This window comes from Melitaea cinxia, chromosome 18 (assembly GCF_905220565.1).
Source record: "Melitaea cinxia chromosome 18, ilMelCinx1.1, whole genome shotgun sequence".
Classification (NCBI taxonomy): Eukaryota; Metazoa; Arthropoda; class Insecta; order Lepidoptera; family Nymphalidae; genus Melitaea; species Melitaea cinxia.
The window spans coordinates 2201718-2225874 of NC_059411.1; the positions used below are offsets into that span (position 1 = coordinate 2201718).

The following is a 24157-nucleotide window of genomic DNA, read 5'->3' on the forward strand; positions in this document are numbered from 1 at the left end:
AACTAACCTAAAAACGTCCTGCCGTGAACTATGAACTAAAAACGTCCTGCCGTGAACTATGAACTAAAAATGTCCTTTCGTTAAACACAAAAACACTCAAATTATGTGGTTGATTATAATTATTGTCCAATACGATTAAATGTGGAGATAATAAACTGTATCAACTCAACACAAATATCAATATGGCAGCCAGCAGCCAGGGCCATGCGGGAAATGGGTAGGCAATAAATGTTGCCAGTCGATGTACCGACCGAATACAATACAATACAATACAAAATTACAAATAGTCTTTATTGCACACCTCACAAAACAAAACAAACACGAGAAATATAATGCAAGAAATTACAATACTATATTTTTCGAATACTGTATTTTTTGGTATGGTATCCAATAGCACACTCACACATAGGTATTTTATACATGTGTGCAAGAGTAAAAAACTAGTTTTAGAGACGATAGACCGTGTATAGGAGTAAGGGGAAATGAACATGTGGACTTTCTGGCACGTTCAATTGTTGACAGTGACAGCGGCAGCCCTGTTGATGAGAATGTTGCCGTACCATACACTGATCTATTAGTTGCTATTAAATCAAAAATCCTATCTGATTGGCGTGATCTTTGGCGACAAACCTTGTTAAGAAAAGGATCTTGGTATGCTCAGATAAATCAAGATATTGGAAAAAGTCCTTGGTTTACTAAATCGCATCAACATAGAAGCAGAAAATATTATACAATACTATGCCGCTTGAGATTTGGACATTGCAGATTTAATGCACATTTGAATCGTATGCGTATCATCTCATCGCCCGTTTGCCCACATTGCACCAACAACTCTACACAGTCTTTAGATCACATATTTTTTGAATGCTCCGCTTTTAATCTGGAACGCCTCTTATTTATAGCCAACTTGTTATCAACTTCTGGACCAAAAAATGTCCCGCGCAATACACAAGATTTATTGACTAATTTGGATAACTATACTAGTATATTTGAATTTATTTGCAATACTATCAATGATATTTGAAACAGGATCAGGACCTTCATTCATCGGATGTGAAATTTTATTTTGATATTTCAGGCTTCGGCCTATTACAGACTTGGTTTCGACCTCGCCTATCACTTATAGACAAAGAAGAGTAGACGAAAATATGAAATTTCAGACTTGGTTTCGGCCTTACTCTACCAGTCATCGAATCAGAAGAACAATAAAGTTACTTCAGACTTGGCTCCGGCCTTTTGATATATCAGAACGAAACTTACAAATTCAGACTAGGCTGTATGGATTATAGTCCTTTGCCTTTCCCTATTGGGGATAAATTTTAAAACAACAACAACTATGGTTGATAATTCGTATTTGACAGACGATTGCCGTATTTTTGAGAAATAAATATTTTTATTGAAAAACATGTAATTTGTATCGCGAGGTACACGTGTATAGTTGCAAGTGGGTGTCATAAGTATGTAAATAAATGTCCCAAAAGCTATTTATAATTTTTATATACTATATAACTTTTTTAAGGGACACGTAAGTGAAGTTGCATTTTTCAATTTTTTTCAGATAGTGGATAAAAATGGATCATTTGAAAGTGTACATTTTGTGTCTTTGCTTTGTACTTTCGTTAGCAACATTGCATGGCCCTGATAGTCAAGAAGCCAAGAAGACCGATGAAACCTCAGACGATGACGAAAAACCAGTTGAAAATTTGGAGACAGATACACCTTCGGAGACAGAGTACTACAATGAAATAAGCGAAGCATTTAAAAAGCAGATTATTTCTATGCAAGAGTATGCCTACGCTGTGAGTAAGGGTGATGAGACTTTAAAAAAGGATGATGAAAAAAAAGGTAAACAGTGTCTAGTTAGCAAATAATTTTGTTCTAGTTAAGTTTCTTATTTCAATAATTTACGTTTACTCTCTTCCGCAGAATCATTGGAATCCGCTCAATCCGAGAGTAATCTAGAACAAATGGAATACACTCTTAAATTGCTAAGAAACAGTCTATTGAAACAGACAGAGCCTAATTGGATGCCACCCGGTAAATCTTCCGATACTGAGGGTAAAGAGTTCGAGGTAATTTGTGCTTTATATGTTTTTTAATTTGGTTAATATGTAAATACAAATAAAAGAGTTTTTCTTCAAAATCAAGATTATATTAATATTTTTTAATGTTAATAATTAGTTGTGTTGTTGATTTGTTGTACGTATGTTTTCTCGTATGAGGATAGATGTTTGTGTCATTGTGTCATTACTATTGTAAGCCTTATTGTATTCCACTGTGTACTCCGAAACTAAAGAGTTCATTTAAATACACATATATCTGCCAAATATTAATAGTCATTTTTTTAAACAAAAAGTCTCGTTAGAATGTGTACTGAAACAAATTGGAAAAACTTAATTTATGTCTTGTAATGATTATTTAAAGGTAAACATACTGTTGTGGTTATAATAAAATAATGTTCTGTTTTAAAGGATATGGAAGAGAATCCACAAGACATTCTGGACACATTGCCGCCGTTACCAGAGGAAGAAGAAGTTGAACTTTCACCTGAAATGAAAGAGGGTACTACAAATATTGCAGTAATTTATTATAATGTCATGTAATATTTAACAATACGATCATTTAAAAAAATATATTAAAAAAAAAAATTAACAGGGTTTTTCTAAAACTCTCAACTTCTTAGACAATTAAAAGAATTATTATTTAATATTTAATTTATACATACTAAGATATTTTAAGGAGGTTCTGGGTTAGTGTCAGTAATACTCTTGCAGTGCAAGTGTCTATAGGCTATGGTATCTACTACCATCACACTATGGACCATATGCGTGTTTGTCATGTAATGTGGTGTGAAAAACAAACTAAATAACAAAAAATGTCATTGCAATTTCTTAATGCAATATTACTTTAATTTTAGTATAATTTTTTTAAATAATATAATTTTAATATCGATAGCAAAAGCAATTTACGACGCAGCAATAGAAAAACTAGAACGTAGATCACCTGACCTCAGAGGAGCGATTCTGCAAGTGAAGCAAGCTGCGGATTCAGGCTATGTACCGGCTAAGATAAAACTGGCCTGGTCGTATATTTACGGAGAGGGAGTGGAGCTTGATGTGTCCAAGGCTAAGAAGATATTTGAAGAGTTAAGTGAGCAAGGGAATGCTGATGCTCATGCAGTAAGTTATTATAATTACAGTATTCTGACTTTGTAAGTGAATAATCTGTTAATTTTCAAATATGCACACTCATCTTTTTTTATGTTTTAAATAATGTATTATTATTCTCATTGTTATATTAAGCAATATAAAAAAAATCCTCAGTTCTAGATCATTCATAGTCATCCAAGATAAAATTAAAACAAATCATGTAAAAATTACCAGACTAAATATAAAACCTATCATTTTAATCATAAAAGGCTCACAATAGCAACATCTAAAATAATCTATGTGCCTGTTTCTGCTTTTGATGTTTACTGCTTAGGTGAAATCTAGCTGTTCCACAAGTGTTATATGTGTGCTCTATTTTCTAGGGCATGGGCTTTCTGTATGGCACGGGAGTGGGCGTCCCCGTGTCACAGGCACGAGCATTAGTACATTACACACTAGGCTCGTTAGGAGGCAGTGACTATGCTCAGATGGCACTCGCTTACCGCCACTGGGCCGGTGTTACGCTACCCAGCAGCTGTCCGAAGGCCATGGATCTCTATATGAAAGTGGCGCATAAGGGTGAGCTTTGCAAAGAGAGAGAGAGAGAGAGAGAGATTTGAAATTTGCGTGATACTCTTCTTGGCGTGATGATGTCATGGTCAACTTGTTTGCAGTGGCTGGGCAGGTGAGCCTGAGTGGTGGGCCAGCCGTCCAGCGAGTGAGGTTGATGGATGAGGCGGAGGGCGGAAGCGCGGGCGCCGCGCTCGACACCGACCTCATCGAGTACTACCAGCTGCTGGCCGAGAAAGGCGACGTGCAGGCGCAGGTACACGCACACGCATACGTATACACACAAATACACACGTATACGCACACACACACACGCACGTACGCACGCACGCACGCACGCACGCACGCACGCACGCACTCACGCACGCACGCACGCACGCACTCACGCACGCACTCACGCATGCACGCATGCATGCACGTATCAACACGCACATCATACCCAACAGCACATTATTCATCCTATAAACAATATAAAAGAATAGATGGCTCATTCACTGTAAACCCTTAAGGCTTGCACAGATAAGCGAATTCTTTGTAATCAAATGCTTAACACAAATAATGTACATGCCTACAATATTTATTTATAAAAATGTTTTAAAAAATGGTGAACTATCTAATAACGTACATCAGTATAATAATGGTAAATAGCTATTTTTTTAATTTTTCTTTATATATAGTTATGTCCACAAGCTTATAGTGCCCTTGCTTTTTTTATTTCCGAGTTCATTTACACTGACAAATAATACAACGTAAGTAGACGAAAAAAATGAACAAACGCATTAGTCGCCACTACGATTTTGAAATTTTTCCTTGATTTCTCTGCCATTATCACATCCTAGCTTCCTTATCATGGAATATCTCCTTTCCAACAATAAAAGAATTATTAAAATCATTAAATAAAAATAAATAATTTCTAGGTTGGACTTGGGCAACTGCACTTCCAAGGAGGGCGAGGAGTAACGCTGGACCTAAACAAGGCTTTACACTATTTCCAGCAGGCTGCTAAAACCGGCAATGCAGTTGCCAATGCATTTTTAGGCAAGGTAATATGTTAAAAGTAATTTTTGTTCCTTTTTCCTACAACACTTGGCGCGAACTTGGGGAGGCCTACGTCCAGCAGTGGATGCAATTGGCTGAACTGACTAATATATCATGGAGATGGGCGCAGTAGGAAATATCTTGTTCAACATTTGGAGCAGCCAGACTGGAGAAGTACCCCAATTTTACAGAAGATTCCAGCTATGCCACTGTTCTCAAGTAGCTTTGAGTTTCTGTGGTGAATAAGGTAGCAAGAGCTCCAGGGTTTTGTCGGAAATAGGATCGACAACGCATTTGCAACGCTCCTGGTATCATAGGCGTCATTAGGCCCCAGTACTAGGCGGACCACACGCATTCTTGCCACCAATAAAATGTATTATAATCTCGTCTCATATGTGTTACAGATATATCTAGAAGGAGGTGATGGAATCAAAGCAGACAATGAAACAGCTTTAAGATATTTTAGAAAGGCGGCTGAGCTGAACAATCCTGTGGGACAAAGTGGCTTGGGCATTATGTATTTACAAGTATGTTTTGTATATATATTATCTTAATATATATAAATCTCGTGTCACAATGTTTGTCCTCAATGGACTCCTAAACTACTTAACCGATTTTAGTCAAATTTGCACACCGTGTGCAGTTTGATCCAACTTAAAAGATAGGCTATATTTTATTTTGATATATTATGTTATTATTATATTTCAGAAAAAAATAAGGTGATACGAAGTTCGCCAGGTCAGCTAGTATTAGTATAGATTTGCATCACAAAAACAACAATGAACGTCCCACGAAGTGGGAACGGGTCGGCTAGTTGAACTATATATGTCGCATTTAAATGCCCTAATTGATTGATTCATCCACTTATATCTGTTTAATTTTAATTACATAAATAAAAAAAGATCACTAAATTTGTTGCGTAGCGTAGCGTAAAACTTGAGATTGGATAGATCAATGCAGCAATTTTTTTTAAGTTTTCTAATACTTTGTAAAAGGTCACGAAAAAAAAAAATACTATCAGAGGTTTAGCAATTTTCAGAAAACGTAACATTTATTTCAATTTAATGTATTTGACAGTTTATAGGCTGGTTTAAAATAAAAATAGAAATTTGAACCATCCAAAAGTGCACTCCTTTAAAACTATTGTTTGCAACTTATACTTAGCAGCGCCCTCTGTATTTTTAAAAACACTAAATTTCATTTTTATTTTTATTTTAGGGTCGTGGAGTACCAAAAGATACGGCTACGGCTTTTAAATACTTTGCCATGGCGGCGAATCAAGGTTGGGTAGAAGGACAACTGCATCTTGGATTCATGTATTTTGGTCAGTATTTCTTTTTTCTCATTTGTTTAATTTTATCTGTCAAATAACCAATTTTGAAGAGATTTAGAAAATACTTTTTTCTTTTTATTGTGTTTCTATTTTTAAATTTGAATGCTTGCAAGTTTATTATATATTTTTTGTTTTTTCATAGGTTAAAAATGTTTTTCACACTTACCTTTTAAAAATTTTATGATTTTTTTTTCATAGGCGGTATCGGTGTTCGGCGTGATTTCAAGCAAGCTAACAAGTACTTCTCACTGGCATCACAGTCCGGCCACGTGCTCGCACTTTACCATCTCGCTCAAATGCATGCACAGGGACTTGGTGTACTACGCTCTTGTACTACCGCTGTTGAGGTGTGTTATGATTTTTTTATTAACAAACAAATATAACACAAAATAAGATCACAATCACACACTTAGTACACAATATATTTGAATTTTGGCAAAAACTATTCAAAGTATATAATTGGTTTAATCTTATATATATAAAAATCTCGTGTCACAATGATTGTTCGGAAATATCTCGGAAACTACTGAACTTATTTTAATGAAATCTATACATATAAATAAAATTGGAGTGTTTGTAAAATTAAAATAATCGCTTTTTACTAAATGCATATCGATCTATCAACGTTACATATATCAAAATAACATTTTTTACAATTTTGTGTCTGTCTGTTTGTTCCGGTTAATCTTTGAAACGGCTGGACCGATTTTGAAGGAACTTTCACTGGCAGATAGCTGCTGTAATAAGGAGTAACTTAGGCTACTTTTATTTTAGTGTTTTTTTTTAAAACCCTGTAAACAGAACAAATAGCTTTTGTTAAATTTCACGCGGACAAAGTCGCGGGCACAGCTAATTTTGAAATAAATATGTAACTTTATCAAACTTAAAATATACACTATATTTTATTTCGATTAATGACCGAGATATTATTATCGTAAATTTAAAAATAATATGGCGGTCATAGATATAGTAAAAAAAAGTAGATAATGCGCGGCCTTTGTTGTTAGTGAAGCCACAAAACTCGGCTCCTTCAAGTAAATACACGCGCTCACGCACACATATGCATCAAACTACGCTCATTTTCGTTAGTATGTCACGAGGCTTAAAATCTGAAGGAATATCGTTTCACACGTAAGTACATATAAAACTTTAAATTTATTATTATTCCAAAATAATATTGAGGTTATTCGGAACTTATAATTTCAATGTCACGAAATGACGTACCATGGGAGTGTTGCCAGTAGTTCTTTTTTTCAATACCCCAAAATGTGGGTAAGTAAATTGTACGCAATCAGAAAAATAATTAAGTAAAAAGTAGACATAGTTATTGTTTTTTTTCTCGTGTTATTTTATGTTACATAAATTGAAAATAAAAAAATCAAAATATATTTATGAATTATTAACTCGTTTGTTTTATGTTTTAACTTTTTATAATTTTTGAGTAAACTAGGTACCCATATTTTACTATCAAATTTCATGGTTTTAGGTTTCCAACGAATATTTTAATAAGAGGTGAATGGGTAGCGGCTGTAAGACTGAGAAAATGACCACGATTATGCTGGCCATGCGCATAAAGTCAATTTAATACGATTAGTGATTGAAAAATATTTGAACATAAGACTACATCATATTAGTAAAATGCAAACAATGACGATGATTCTGAGTTCTAAGCGACAAAAATTTAAAAAACTTATACAACATAAAGGATTCTAGGTTTAAGAAAAATAGTTAAAAAAAAACCGACTGCAAACTGAAAAGAGATAAACAGAGGGGATAGGAAGTGTCTATTCATACGATTATCTTACGAATATATTTTTTTATTATTCTACCGATTTTTTTTTTTACTTTTAGTAAATTTATTTAAAACTATAAACAGGTTTTTATTTTCACATACCCATTTTACCTATATTAAATTAATTGCTTAATAAAAATTTTAGGGACTTTTTTTAAAAGGTGTCAACACTTCACTCACTCACACATCTTTAAAAAAGTGGCTTCAGTTTTCTGTTCTAGGTGCGTTATCTACCTTTTTTTACTTGATCTATGATGGCGGTACGAAGTTGGCCAGGTCAGCTAGTTATATATTATATATTTTTATCTGTGGAAGTAAAGTATACCAATACCGTTCCAGCTGTTCAAGAACGTGTGCGAGCGCGGCGCATGGGGCGCGCGCCTGATGCTGGCGCACGCGGCGTGGCGCGCGCGCGACTCCGACTCCGCCTTCCTGCAGTACCTGGCGCTGGCCGAGCGCGGCTACGAGGTGGCGCAGAGCAACGCCGCCTTCCTGCTGGACGACGGTGGCGCCCCCTTTTGTTTTATACGACTAGCGTGGCGCGAGCGCGACTCCGACTCCGCCTTCCTGCAGTACCTGGCGCTGGCCGAGCGCGGCTACGAGGTGGCGCAGAGCAACGCCGCCTTCCTGCTGGACGACGGTGGCGCCCCCTTTTGTTTTATACGACTAGCGTGGCGCGAGCGCGACTCCGACTCCGCCTTCCTGCAGTACCTGGCGCTGGCCGAGCGCGGCTACGAGGTGGCGCAGAGCAACGCCGCCTTCCTGCTGGACGACGGTGGCGCCCCCTTTTGTTTTATACGACTAGCGTGGCGCGAGCGCGACTCCGACTCCGCCTTCCTGCAGTACCTGGCGCTGGCCGAGCGCGGCTACGAGGTGGCGCAGAGCAACGCCGCCTTCCTGCTGGACGACGGTGGCGCCCCCTTTTGTTTTATACGACTAGCGTGGCGCGAGCGCGACTCCGACTCCGCCTTCCTGCAGTACCTGGCGCTGGCCGAGCGCGGCTACGAGGTGGCGCAGAGCAACGCCGCCTTCCTGCTGGACGACGGTGGCGCCCCCTTTTGTTTTATACGACTAGCGTGGCGCGAGCGCGACTCCGACTCCGCCTTCCTGCAGTACCTGGCGCTGGCCGAGCGCGGCTACGAGGTGGCGCAGAGCAACGCCGCCTTCCTGCTGGACGACGGTGGCGCCCCCTTTTGTTTTATACGACTAGCGTGGCGCGCGCGCGACTCCGACTCCGCCTTCCTGCAGTACCTGGCGCTGGCCGAGCGCGGCTACGAGGTGGCGCAGAGCAACGCCGCCTTCCTGCTGGACGACGGTGGCGCCCCCTTTTGTTTTATACGACTAGCGTGGCGCGCGCGCGACTCCGACTCCGCCTTCCTGCAGTACCTGGCGCTGGCCGAGCGCGGCTACGAGGTGGCGCAGAGCAACGCCGCCTTCCTGCTGGACGACGGTGGCGCCCCCTTTTGTTTTATACGACTAGCGTGGCGCGCGCGCGACTCCGACTCCGCCTTCCTGCAGTACCTGGCGCTGGCCGAGCGCGGCTACGAGGTGGCGCAGAGCAACGCCGCCTTCCTGCTGGACGACGGTGGCGCCCCCTTTTGTTTTATACGACTAGCGTGGCGCGCGCGCGACTCCGACTCCGCCTTCCTGCAGTACCTGGCGCTGGCCGAGCGCGGCTACGAGGTGGCGCAGAGCAACGCCGCCTTCCTGCTGGACGACGGTGGCGCCCCCTTTTGTTTTATACGACTAGCGTGGCGCGCGCGCGACTCCGACTCCGCCTTCCTGCAGTACCTGGCGCTGGCCGAGCGCGGCTACGAGGTGGCGCAGAGCAACGCCGCCTTCCTGCTGGACGACGGTGGCGCCCCCTTTTGTTTTATACGACTAGCGTGGCGCGCGCGCGACTCCGACTCCGCCTTCCTGCAGTACCTGGCGCTGGCCGAGCGCGGCTACGAGGTGGCGCAGAGCAACGCCGCCTTCCTGCTGGACGACGGTGGCGCCCCCTTTTGTTTTATACGACTAGCGTGGCGCGCGCGCGACTCCGACTCCGCCTTCCTGCAGTACCTGGCGCTGGCCGAGCGCGGCTACGAGGTGGCGCAGAGCAACGCCGCCTTCCTGCTGGACGACGGTGGCGCCCCCTTTTGTTTTATACGACTAGCGTGGCGCGCGCGCGACTCCGACTCCGCCTTCCTGCAGTACCTGGCGCTGGCCGAGCGCGGCTACGAGGTGGCGCAGAGCAACGCCGCCTTCCTGCTGGACGACGGTGGCGCCCCCTTTTGTTTTATACGACTAGCGTGGCGCGCGCGCGACTCCGACTCCGCCTTCCTGCAGTACCTGGCGCTGGCCGAGCGCGGCTACGAGGTGGCGCAGAGCAACGCCGCCTTCCTGCTGGACGACGGTGGCGCCCCCTTTTGTTTTATACGACTAGCGTGGCGCGCGCGCGACTCCGACTCCGCCTTCCTGCAGTACCTGGCGCTGGCCGAGCGCGGCTACGAGGTGGCGCAGAGCAACGCCGCCTTCCTGCTGGACGACGGTGGCGCCCCCTTTTGTTTTATACGACTAGCGTGGCGCGCGCGCGACTCCGACTCCGCCTTCCTGCAGTACCTGGCGCTGGCCGAGCGCGGCTACGAGGTGGCGCAGAGCAACGCCGCCTTCCTGCTGGACGACGGTGGCGCCCCCTTTTGTTTAACGTCACAAAAAATGGAGGGTTACAAACAAACAACCAACAAAAACACCCTACTACTACTATTTCTGGGTGGCCATTTATATCGCAATGCATAACTTTCACAACGTCAACATCGTTCCTGCATCTCCAGGTGAGACGCGGCTGTTCCCCGAGGCGGAGCGCTGGCGCCGCGCGCTGCAGCTGTGGGGCCGCGCCGCCGCGCAGGGCTGCGCCGGCGCGCGCGTCAAGCTGGGCGACTACCACTACTACGGGCAGGGCACGCCGCGCGACCTGGACGCCGCCGCGCACCACTACCGCATCGCCGCCGACCACCTGCACAGCGCGCAGGTACGCGCACCGACACCGACGCCGACACCCGCCGACACCGGCGCCGACACTCGCCGACACTAACGCAGCCCGTGTCGCAGGCCACGTTCAACCTGGGCTACATGCACGAGCGCGGGCTGGGGCTGGCGCGCGACCTGCACCTGGCGAAGCGCTGCTACGACCTGGCGGCGGACGCGTCTCCGGACGCACGTCTGCCCGCCGCGCTGGCGCTGGCGCGACTGCACGCGCACTCCGCGCTCGAGAGCTTGCTGGAGGTACGGAAACTGTTACTGGTGCTTTATTTATAAAAAGGTGGGCAAATGAGCGGACGAAGTTATCTAACGGTAAATGGCTACCGTCGCTCAAAAATGGTACTCGTGATGTCCAACAAACACTCGGTACGGTGATGTAGATTTTGCAGAGAGGGATACATAAATAATAGGTATAATCTTTTCATCTTCTCTCCAGATTCTACATTCCGAATCGGTGGTAGCTTAATTTATAACGATAATTAAAAGTTTAATTCGTAATATGACGTATTGAAAGTGTTTTGTACGCCTATTTGAATAAAGTTATTTTTGATTAATATAATTGTTATTTGAGGGGCTACACTACCTCAACTCGAATTCAGATTTCACCCGTACTAAAAACACATGAGAATTGAGAGCGCTTGGTTGTTCATCGCGCGAATTATATGTATTTTTTGCCCACAAACATTACCAATAGTTATTTTTTAAAAAACGCAACATATAAAATGTTGTTCATACTTATTTCAATTACCATGCTTAATCTCAAGTCCATAACTTCTATATTTACTGAAATATTAAGGTTTTAATACAAAAATAGAGGTAACTTTGCGATTTTTTTGTATCGAGAAAAGTTTATGGTATCGTGTTTTCGAAACATATGAAAGATAGTTTATGTCCTGAACTTTACCATACATAAATTTCAAACTTAAATATTCAGTAGTTTGGAAGATATGGACATCCTGCCGAGAGGAAAATAAGCAATTTGAGGTAGCAAACACTCTTACTAATTCAATCTAACAATTATATCCAACAGTCTCTTTCCCAGAGTCCGCTCGCGTTCATCTTCCTGACCGGCGAGTCGACATTCCTATCAAACTGGGACCTATACCTCATCACGGTTCTAGTTGGAGCACTCGGTTTGGTAATCTATCTCCGAAGACCCAACCAACAAGTGTAAAGGAGTTTCTCTCAATCCAGCCAATTCTTTGAAATGAGCAAATAATAACAACTTTACTTGAACGCCATTCTCCGACGGTGTTCAAATCAACAGTATAACTGAACGAACTATTTAATTAAACAAAGATACACTCAAGAACCCTGCCAGAGCTAGTCAAAGTGATTTAGCGGTTATCAACAAGTGAAACAATAAAATTGTTATTTATTTTAGTTAAGAATGTAGGATGTTTTGTACAATCCAGGGGATGTTGAATTGTCATTATAAGTTTTAATATAAACACGAGGATAAGACAAATTATATCATTAAAATCAGTTCTTGACTTATTGAATGACAGACATGTATTCATTTGCAAGTAAATAATTCACTATCTACATATCAATTTTATTATAATCGATTATGTAGTTTAAACGCAAGAGGTTGACAAACATCCATTTATTTATCCCCACATATTTTTTCTTATTATTGTAAATCTGTATGGATTCATACATCTCATACAGGGACTAGTAAGGTCAACAATGTGTTTTGGAATGCAGCCATCCAAAGGCTACGGTAATGTTTACCATCAGGAGCATATACGTACATACATTTTAATAAGTAACCCTATTGGTACAAAAACAGACAAATACTGTTATCGCTAAATCATTTTCTCTAGTCCTCTAATGTACTCTTGTATTTGACAAGACTTACATATGTCGTACATAAAAACCTCATTTCATTTATCATACAAATTCGGATTGCGATGAAGAAACATTTGCATATATAATGTGACAAACTACAATACATAAGTGATTTTCGTGCAATTACCATTCAAAAATATCAAATAATATAATATACATTATTTATTTAATTTTTTTTTTTAAGTTCCTTACAAATTAATTTACGTCAAATGATTTTGTAATAAGAAGGTTTTTCTTAAGAAAGTTGATAGAAAATAATTTTCTTTTTTATATGTTTTCGCTTGATTGTGATGTATGTAAAGAAAACGCTGTAAATAAATAGTTTTAATAAATTTTTTATTTCGTTTTATTAACAACAGACTTATTATAACAATGCTTGTTCCTCGCAGAAATAAAGTATTTAGTTTTATCATTAACAAAAGAAACTTATTTTTTTAAGTGTATGTAATAAAGATGTGTACAACTGAACCGCTTGATACGCTAGCGGCAGTTGGTTCCATTATATATTCAAGTCGAACATAAGAGAAAAAGATAATAAACACAACCTTATGATAAAATAAAATAAAAACTTAACTATCTCTTATATGTGTATGTGTATTGTTCTCTTCACAAACATTGTCTAATGAACAATGGTTACAATAAAATAAATGACTACATATACTTTTTTAGTAAGAAAATACAAAAGTTAAAAAATACATATAAAAGTGGTAATTAATTACTACTATTCTGTTTTTCGAGCAACTCTATTTTCCTTGATATATCGTCCGCTGAAAATGTGTAATCTACTTGCAACTCTTCTTTAACTTCTGGACTTTCTCGTTTATGCCTCTGTAACGCAAATAAGTTAACTTTATTTTAGTAATCCAAATTGATGTAACAATTATTGTACGATTATTGTCCTATGAGTTAACAATAGGGTCGTATATATAATATCTATACATATAAATAAAATTGGAGTGTCTGTTTATAATATTAAAATAACCGCTTTTTACTAAATGCATATGGATCTACATACACGGTATATATAAAAAAATAACATTTTTTTTTTACAATTTTTGTCTGTCTGTCTATTTGTTCCAGTTAATCTCTGAAACGGTTGGACCGATTTTGAGGGGACATCCACTGGCAGATAGCTGATGTTATATGGCGTAACTTAGGCTACTTTTATTTTAGAAAATTATTTATTTTATAACTCTGCAAAGTGAACAATAACTTTTATGTTAAATTCCACGCGGACGAAATCGCGGGCACAGCTAGTTTGTAATAAAGAAACAGATAGTAAACAAAACTGAACGTTATTCAAAGATACTTTAAGATGATATTTCAAAAAATTATTCCATTATCAACAAAAATATGTTCACAAAAAAAAAAAAAAAACATAAGACAAATATTGTAAAAATTACTATTTCTCTCTCATAACTATAGCGCTTGTGAGACAATTCAATAATTATATGTTTAGGCTTAAATAATAACAAAACTTGATCTGTGGTAATTCCTAGGTCTTTCTTGTAATGACTGAATAGTAATACAATGAATGATAATACCTAGTTATTAAAAAATTAAGAACTGAAGTTTTTAGATAGAAATTTTAAATGTAAAGATATGTATTAAAATGTACTTAACGTATTCAATGGTGTCACCATTAAATATTTAAATTAACAATGATATCAATTTTTTCCTTAATCCTAGCCACCTTACTCATCACAAGAACACAACACTGCTTGAAAGCAGTATTATTTACCTGTGACCTTCTGTAAATCTCTATCTCAGGTCCAGATACTTTTCCAGATGAGCTGCTCCAGTTTTGGAGCAGGATATTTCCTGCTGTACCCAGTTATAATTTAAACTTACCCAAAACAACGCATACTCCGGTGAAATAGTTTGTAAGTAAGCGATTTTATCTTCCATATCCTTTAGTCGTTTGTAAATGTCGGGAGCTACGGGTCCGGTGTTGAGGTAGGTTTCGATGGCCAGTACCCGCTCCGCGATGGCGGCGGGTAGCCCGGCCTCGGTCTTCACTTGTGGTTGATCCATGGATACCGTTTGCGGTCCCCATTCGTTGTGGACTTTTCGGACTGTGTCAAACATAATTTTTTCCTATTTAGTTTATCAACTTTGGTAATGTACTTATATTATGCTCTTTCTATATATTGAAATGAAATGAAATTGAAATGAAATTTATTAAACAGAAAATATTTTACAATTTCAGACATATAGTTGTAGTTACGTTATAAAATACAGACAAAACAGTATATATGTAAGGAAGCTCTATTTCTAATCTATTCATTACGTATTTCCTTAATCCTTTAATCATATTAATTTCTTTTTAAGTGCTCGCTTATACTATAAAGAACCTTATTGGTGTCTTTTAAGACTCTTGGATTCATAGACTTTGTATGCTTATTTATTTTGTATATGCTTATTTTAAATTTTATGATAGAGAAGTTTAATTTTATTATTAATAATTAGTATAAAATCAATGTCTAAAATAGTTGATGTATGATAGTAGTAATTACACAAAAGCTGGGCGCGAATCGAACTCACATTGCGTCAACAAATTTTAGTAGAAAAATTTAGGATTTTAATATTTTATTTTTAACCGACTTAAAAACAGGATGTTCTTAACTCGACTGTATTTTGTTTCTTAATAAACATTTTACCCAAGATGCATTTTAACTTGATCTTTGGCACTACAGATAGTAGGGCAAAGTCAATGGCCCTAACCGAGAGTCCTAGAGAGAGTTAAGATTTACTGCCATGTAACTGTCAATATTTAAGTACATTTTTTATTATTATCAGTACATCAACCTACTTTTCAAGTGCCCTTTCGAATCAGTACGTTTAACGAACTGCGTTCTCACTCTAGCGCATGTCTCCATATCTTCTGCCTCATTCTCGCTTTTGGAAGGTATAAAATCGTGTATATTGCTGATGTCAACTTGTTTTCTCTTTCTCTCAATGAAGTTCTGTATGCGTCTTTGTAGTTCTTCGCTAGACACATTTATCTGTACTAGGTTCTTGTCAATGGTATTTTCGATTACTGGTGTTTTTGGTAGGTCTTGTGATATTTTACCTGGAATTTTAGAAGAGTTCGAATAATGTGCCAATGTAGTGGGATATGAGGTCATTGCATTGTGGAAATCAATGTCAAAACTAAAGAAATATTCGTAAAAATAATAAAATTTTTAAAAGTTTTCTGCGAAAAACTTTAATATTGAATAATTCGGAGTTCTGTTAAGATGATAAGTTAAGTTTTTGATTAAGTTTTCTCAAAGAAGAAGGTCAAGGTAGAGATAATCTTGCTATGATTTTTATTTAAAACGGAGATTTACCATGTCTGTTACTTATTTTGATTTCCCGATATTTTGGCACTATGCACTGTCAAAATAACGGATAAAAAACCGAAAATATTCCGTTTAACACATATATCAGTGGTAGAGAGCGCTAATTATTAATCGTATTGATTGATATCAAAAAAAAAATTAAAGCAAGATTTTCACAATACAATGACGACATTTAAAAATAAAATAAAAACTCAGTCCAACAAAAAAATATTTATTTATAAAATAACAATGTACTTTTAAGATATAATTAATATCTAAATAAAACAACGATTTGTTCAGAAAACAATTGTAAAATAAAGACATATTAAAACAATTCTACATTATATGTAGGAAAGTATATATAGGAATTTGTTCTATACTTATAAAATATATAGGTACAAGCATGCACTATAAGATTATTTTGCATATATCATAAAACATCTAACAATATAATTTTATATAAAAAAAAAAAAAAAAAAAAAAACATTTCAATACAACCTTATGTACTTTAATTATTAATAAATAAAGGTATATATTTGTTATTTACACTAAATTATAGGAAAACTCATATTTTATTTTGATTGCATAAATTTTTTCGTGACTTAACTTTTAAAATGTTTTCTAGATAAACAATTTTATATGCACATTTATGACTTATGTATATAAGTATATGTCTTTTTTCTATACCACAACCTTTTTATATATCGTTTTTATAAATATTATATAAGATACCACATATATAAAATATAATAAAAAACCCATATTTGAATCGCTATTATGCTATTTACTTCTAATCATGCCAACACAATAATATAGGTAACCTTTACCGATAATTTCAGAACGAATATATCTATGACATCATATTTTAAGTAGCATTATAAAAACTTTCAAATACTTATCTCTCAATTTATCTGTACCTTGACAGCTTCAATTCTTGTTACAGAAATAATAAATAAATATGTACACTAATTCTGTTTTCACAACATTTTTGAATTTATAATTAAAATATTTATAACCATTTTTTTTTCTGAACCATATTCTAAACTTGATGTTATCAAGATATATTCGCGCTAAAATTAATAAAAAACGAGTATACTTTAGACCACACGACTGAAGTAAAACTTCTGCACAATAGACCTGCATTGTGTCTTAAATATACAAAACGTAACTGGCTATGAGAAAAAGAGAGAAATAAAATGAGTGCTCGCACCTCTCTCTCTTACTCCGTTCCCCTCGCCTGAACACACTTTTCGTAACGCTCTCGTCACGCATTCACCAGCATACTCCCCACCCCAAGAAGTTTTACTTCAAAAACTTGATCATATGTGATTTAACGCGATTATTATATTGAAACTCCTCGCGTTAAGTCCCATAGAATAAAAAGCGATCGTGAAGGTGTAAACACTTATAAAATCAATAAATTCAATCAGACTTTCCCATTACAAGCTCTCGTTTACTAGACCACGCACATTCGACATTTTCCTTCCAAACAGCTTCAGAACCTTCATAAACCTCCTTTTTCCATATCGGTACGTTCGATTTGAGCTGGTCGATGCAATAGGACACAGCGTCAAGGGAGTCGCGCCTGTGTGGACTACTCACTGCTATAACCACTGACACTTCTCTGCACGGAACGTTGCCTAGCCTAGGGAATGGAAAATGTATTAAAAATCTATTCTTAAGGAACTTAAACTTAATTTACAAGTATTATTATTTGTTTTCTGATACTTTGATTGGGGTAGGGCACAGCAGGAAATTTCCGACTGGGGTAGAACCTCGACCTTACAGAAGATCACAGCAAAATAACGCTGTTTTCAAGCAGTATTGTGTTCCTGTTGGTGAGTAAGGTGACCAGAGCTCCTGGGGGGATTGGGGATTGGGTCGGCAACGCGCTTGCGATGCTTCTGGTGTTGCAGGTGTCTATAAGCTACGGTAATCGCTTACCATCAGGTGAGCCGTAAGCTTGTTTGCCGACCTAGTGACATATAAAAAAAAAAAAAAAAAAAAAAAAAAAAATTACTCTTATCATTTTCCACTAACGTACTAAAAAAAGTATAACTTCAAAAATTGCGCAGAATATTCTCGAAGAAGAAGAGAAATTCTCGGGTTATAAACGTAAAAATTAAACTAAAAAAAAATCTATAAACGTTACACGACCTTAAGTGTATGTATATTGTAACCGTTGTTAATTCCACAATCTGTTTGTAATACAGAAAATTACACTTTTCCTCTGCCATTACATTACAATAACACGAATTTACCGTGCGTTTACTAACTACGTTGTGTGGAAAGTAACGCTGGCTCTCTCACACAGGACATAATAACTATTGACCGTTTCCTATATTCAAAACAATTTTTGTAGACGAATTGTTTATGAAAATAAAGTTTTATACGTTTAAATTTATAATTATTTGATTATGACTTAGGATTTTCATCCTATCGGGGTCGCTGAGATTGAAGCTTTGTTTTTTTTTTGTTTTCTTGTAAAATTACGCTTTGTTTTGTGTTGTATCTGCTAAAGTATTACTTTACAAAACTAATTTCATTATTAAATAAGAAGTTCCGCTTGGTTAATCCATCATTTTAATATATAATAATTTGAACATTGTTAATTTGATTCTTAATTTTTTTTAAACCGTTGACTGCTGACATCTATCATTCCGCATTAAAAACTATTGTTAAGAACAGAAAGATTTGGTCTTGCACAAACGGTGTCTGGCTAAACTTTACTAGTTTAAGATAAAATTCATAATTTATTTAAACAATGGTTTTTACATTCTGAAGTAAAACTTCTTTATGCACGATTGACTTGGGGAGTAAGCTGGTAATGCGCGACGAGAGCGTTATGAAATATGTAATCGGGCGAAGCGAACGGAAGTTAAGAGGGAATATAAATTAGATGGAGCTAAAGAAGTTTAACTTCAAAAAGTTAAACTTCTGATGATGATGATGATGAAAGAAGTTTAACTTCAGTCGTGTGGTTTAAAGCACACTCATTTTTTTTTTAATTAAAACTTCTTACACTCAACAGACTTTAGTGGGATAAAACCTCTGTCATGGTAACTCATGACAAATATCCGTACCTAGGGCTAATTTATTACATTCATAACATAGGTATGGGATATCGAAATCGCGAGCATAAGCTTAACAGCTGGTTTTTGTCTCCGTTCGCAAATCGGTGGTCAAAAGTAAACATACATACATAATTACATATACAAAACGATTTGAACTTGTAGCAGAATAGATTCGAACGAAACATACAAATGTAATACTATGTAACTGAATTATTATTACAATTCATTTTTGCCTATCACTTCTTTGTAATTTTATTTTTTATTATATGTGTTGTAGGTTAGAGTGAAAGAAATAAATGTTTATTATTATTCATTAACATTTTTATGACTATTTATACAAAGACATGTGCGTTACAGAACGTTTCAATATACATTAATGCATTGGTGTGTGAAATGGAAAAACAGATTAACGAAACGCTTTATGCAGTTTAAAACGATTAATAGTGAAAGTTAATTATTACCGTCGTGACTGCATTACGATAACACTATGGACATTTAATTGTACACTTAATTATATATTTTTATTAGTAATATTTTATTTGTAAGTTGTGACGAGATAGTGGACGGCATTTTTAATATGTGTTTAGGTATTTAGTCAGGTCTTTCTGTGTCATTGGCGAAATTCATTGCACTCTACTGGCACGTAAAAACGTTATTAAACCCAACAATTAATAGTTCTGATTTTATTTTCATATTCAAACGAGTAACATAAAAAATAGTAAACTTAACACCTACTTAGGTCAATTTATTTCTGCCATATAAAACAAAATAAATTTATTAAATATAGATAGCGTTATAAATATTAATTTGAAATTAAAATTTATTTTAATAATAGTAAAAAGTTTGTGTATTATTTGAATTTGTATCAACAACATATAGGTAAGTTAACTCTAAATGTTCTCTGAGAGTGACCTCGTTCACACGAACTGATAAGGAAATATGAAGTGGTCTCAAAATAACTCTTGATAATTGCAATTAAGTTAAAAAATATTCTATTCGTAAACAAAATATTTTTTATTTGACGTCAATCTACATCAATAAAAAAAATGTCAAAAAGTATGCAATAACAATTGATGTTTTAATTTAATAATTTCTAGGTGTAAATTTGCAAAATATGCAACGTTACACTATGCAGGGGGAGAGGTCTCATAAATGTGACTAAATGTGACAAGGACAAGGGGCGGGATCCAAAAATCGTGAAATTCATGTGACGTACTTTATGGATGAGACCTAATTATCAGGACAAAGCGCGTATTATACATAAATAATAAAAAAAATGAAAAAAAAAAATCACGTAAGAACTATGTCGGTACGAAGTTCGCTAGGTCACACCACTCGCTGTTGAGTGAACGCAGTCTCGATGCCCGCTCATGACAAACATTTGTATAGGTTAGACAGATGTTAGCTGTGGTCTGGGCATTTGTGCTTGTGTGTTGTGTTTCCGGATCCCAGAAAGATATCATTCATCATCATCATCATTTCAGCGTATTACAGTCCACTGTTGGACATAGGCCTCCACACATTCGCGCCGAAAATGACGTGAACTCATGTGTGTTGCCCATAGTCACCACGCTGTGCGGGTTGGTGACCGCAGGGCTGGCTTTGTCGCACCGAAGTCGCTGCTGCCCGTCTTCGGCTTGTGTATTTCTAAGCCAGCAGTTGGATGGTTATCCTGCCATCGGTCGGCTTTTAAAGTTCCAAGGTGGTAGTGGAACTGTGTTATCCCTTAATCGTCTCTTACGACACCCACGGGAAGAGTGGTGTGTGTGGCTATATTCTTTAATTCCGTAGCCACACAGGTCTCGAAAGTCAGACATAGGAATAAATCCTACTAGAGGTCGTTGACTGTGAGGCATATTTATTTATTTTATTTATTTATTTATTTATTATAATAATTAAAACGGTTTACACCAGTTACATTAATTACTAAGAGAAACATAAAACATAAACATAAAAACAGCAATCAGATAATTATACATCAAATAGAACTAAAAGAAAAAAGAAAAAAAAAAAACAAAATTGAAAAAGAAAAATACAACAGTCAATAAAACAATTATACATCTCGCTCACAAAACTTCATGCATACAGATAGTATTATCGACCATTCATCCGCAAACAGATCACACTCAGGGTATGCGTCCAGAAGAGCGTTGAGCGGGGTGAGAATGCGGGGAATGGGCGATTTCGCTCTCGCGACAGTACGCGTTGGAGGTACAGCAAACAGTTTATGTTTGCGGAATTGAATGTACTTATGTGGGACAGCAAATCGACACAATAATTGTGTTTGCTGGCAAACGAAAAAAAAATCGACTTCAATTATATCGACAAGTAATACAACGTAGGTAGACGAAAAAATAGTCAAGAAATACGCATTATCAAAGATTACTCCAAAAGTTGTAATCAGATTTCGATGAAATGTGAACACATGATTGGCTATCGATTAAGTTAAAAATCATCAAAATCGGTACACCCAGTAAAAAGTTATGCGGATTTTCGAGAGTTTCTCTCGATTTCTCTGGGATCCCATCATCAGATCCTGGTTTCTTTATCATGGTACCACACCAGGGATATCTCCTTTCTAACAAAAAAAGAATTATCAAAATCGGTTCATGAACGATGGAGTTATCCACGAACAAAAATAATATATATATATATATATATATACATACGATCGAATTGAGTAACCTCCTCCTTTTTTGAAGTCGGTTAAAAAAGCCGTGTTTTACTTGATAAATGCAAATTTACTTTATCTTTGGAGTAACTCATGACCGTTATTTACTTTTTATGTAACGTCAACGTTTTGCTACGGTTCGTTTAACATATCAAATAAATACCTTTTATAAAAAAATTTAGTCTTATAAATACTAGTGGCAGCCCAGTGGTCGAAATTTGACCATAATGATATAAATAATAAGTTTGAACATTATTAAGGTTCCCTTGTCTAAGACTATACTTCTAAAATAATAAACAAAAGAGTATATAAGCGTGTATGTGTCAAATACATGGTAGTGTGTGTAATGTTTTTTTACTGATTTAATAATTAATAAATAATAAATATTTACAACATACACACACGCACATCTGCTCCTAAAGTAAGCAACTTAATGCTTGATTTATAGGTAACAGCTAACTGGTATAATAACATTTTTTTTATTAACATAAATTATATATATATATATATATATTACATCCAGATCGGGGTGGGGGCCGAATCCAAAACCCCCGGAGCAAAAAGCAGGGTCTTCTAGTCAATATTTTTGTGTCATATTAAACACAAAATAATGTGATATTGTTATTTTAAATTTACACTAACCTAGCGATATTATCAACAAAACAATTTAAAGTTAAAATTTTAAGTTATTTTCGTACACATTTGGAACAAATAATACTCTAGATTCAATGTGACATGATCACAAACTTAATGAATTGAATAACATGACTTACATTATGTTTGAAATGAAAGCACATACCTATGATACATTGCGATACCGTGTACAGCGGGCCATTTGTTCCGGACGTCGTCACAAATACTTTTCATTGATTTCAAGGCCATTGGCTCGTACGCTTCATACTCGAGTCTCAGCACCTGTGTCAATTGTTATGTACTTAATGAGGTAACAATATACTGCACACATCGACATTTACATTATGTTATTATGTATGTAATACTAGCTGACCTGGCAAACATCCATATTTTTTTTGTAAATTTTGCAATAAAAATATCATGGTCGTTAATCGAAATAAAATATACCCTATATTTAAGGTTAGACAAAGTTAAATGATATCTGTAAAAAAATTCATTATAATTGGTCCAGTAGTTTCAGAGATTAACCTGACAAACATTTTGACACAAGATTATAATATATAGGTAGTTTATATTTTTCCTCTAAGTCTATAGTCTAAAATTTATAAATTTTATGTATTTTTTTTTAAATATCAGAATCGTAATTATGTGTTTACAGTAATTTCCTTCCACTACTGTGTACTCTGTATGTGTTTTATTTTCATACAACATATTTAATTATGTAAAAATTGCTAGAAAATAAAAATAAATTATTTTTACACAATTCGAGGCAAGTAGAAAAATTTAACTCTACACTAATGTGTTTAAAGAAAGAATAAAAATTTTACACATTACAGTATTATCACTCATATGAAGTAAAAATGTAGTTTATTTTATCAAGTAGGCTATAAAAGTACTTGAATCATGATCTTACATTTTATAAATTTTGAACACAATTATTTTGATTATATAATTAAGATAATACATAAAATTTGAATTTCATAATATGATGAAACTTCAGTTTGGCAGTACCTTTTTTCCTTCAAAATTATCTCTCGTAGTTCCAGCAAATATTGACACAGCTCCACATTGGTCATCTATTACTAAATCGCTCACTTCTTCTACAGACAGTTTATCAAAAGTTAACTTGAGGTGATCCATGGCTATAATTTATATTGAAATGTGTAAAAAATAATTAACCCCCACTCAACGGTGGAATAACAGCAATATTATCACTTTCTCTTATTTCTATATCTCTGTTCTCAGAACAGACTTCCTCATTCTTCGCCAGCAATATATTGTTTTTGATACTCTCTAAATTAAAATTAATTGCGATTATGTTCAATAATTGTTCATAATTAATTTTTATTGGCAAGCGTAATGTAGTTTCTCTTAATCCAGCTAATTCTTTGGAACGAGCAAAAAATAATACTTTTACTTGCACGCCATCCTCAATTTCCATATTTCATCCTAAAAAAAAAAAAAAAATATTTATTTTTTATAATTTTGTCAACAGCCCACTAATGAGTTAACCAACTTGAGAACTTACGAAACCGGATTTGAGTTGAAGGTAAAGTATGAAAAGTAAAACAAACAACAGTCGTTTACTGCAGTAAAAACCAAACTGACATTCAGTACACCTCAAACGAGATAGCAACGATAATGAATATAATGTATGTTACGTCCTCTGTGACATATATGGCATTTATAGCGACAACATTTG

At 36.7% G+C, this 24157-nt stretch overlaps 2 protein-coding genes across 2 annotated transcripts; one reads left to right on the top strand and one right to left on the bottom strand.

Moving 5' to 3' along the window:
- Positions 1-1340: 1340 nt before the first annotated feature.
- Positions 1341-13089, top strand: LOC123662055 (protein sel-1 homolog 1). Its single transcript, XM_045596944.1, has 15 exons — positions 1341-1457; positions 1559-1809; positions 1927-2072; positions 2472-2562; positions 2956-3179; positions 3533-3728; positions 3824-3975; positions 4637-4762; positions 5162-5284; positions 5976-6081; positions 6289-6437; positions 8222-8387; positions 10696-10892; positions 10973-11146; positions 11934-13089. The coding sequence occupies exons 2-15, from the start codon at positions 1572-1574 to the stop codon at positions 12075-12077; spliced, it is 2232 nt and encodes a 743-aa protein (XP_045452900.1). The 5' UTR covers positions 1341-1457; positions 1559-1571; the 3' UTR covers positions 12078-13089.
- On the bottom strand, positions 13070-23658 carry LOC123662056 (molybdopterin synthase catalytic subunit). Its single transcript, XM_045596945.1, has 6 exons — positions 23467-23658; positions 22622-22737; positions 17547-17722; positions 15567-15827; positions 14606-14829; positions 13070-13582 (listed from the first exon to the last, which is right to left on the bottom strand). The coding sequence occupies exons 1-6, from the start codon at positions 23593-23595 to the stop codon at positions 13466-13468; spliced, it is 1023 nt and encodes a 340-aa protein (XP_045452901.1). The 5' UTR covers positions 23596-23658; the 3' UTR covers positions 13070-13465.
- Positions 23659-24157: the final 499 nt, after the last annotated feature.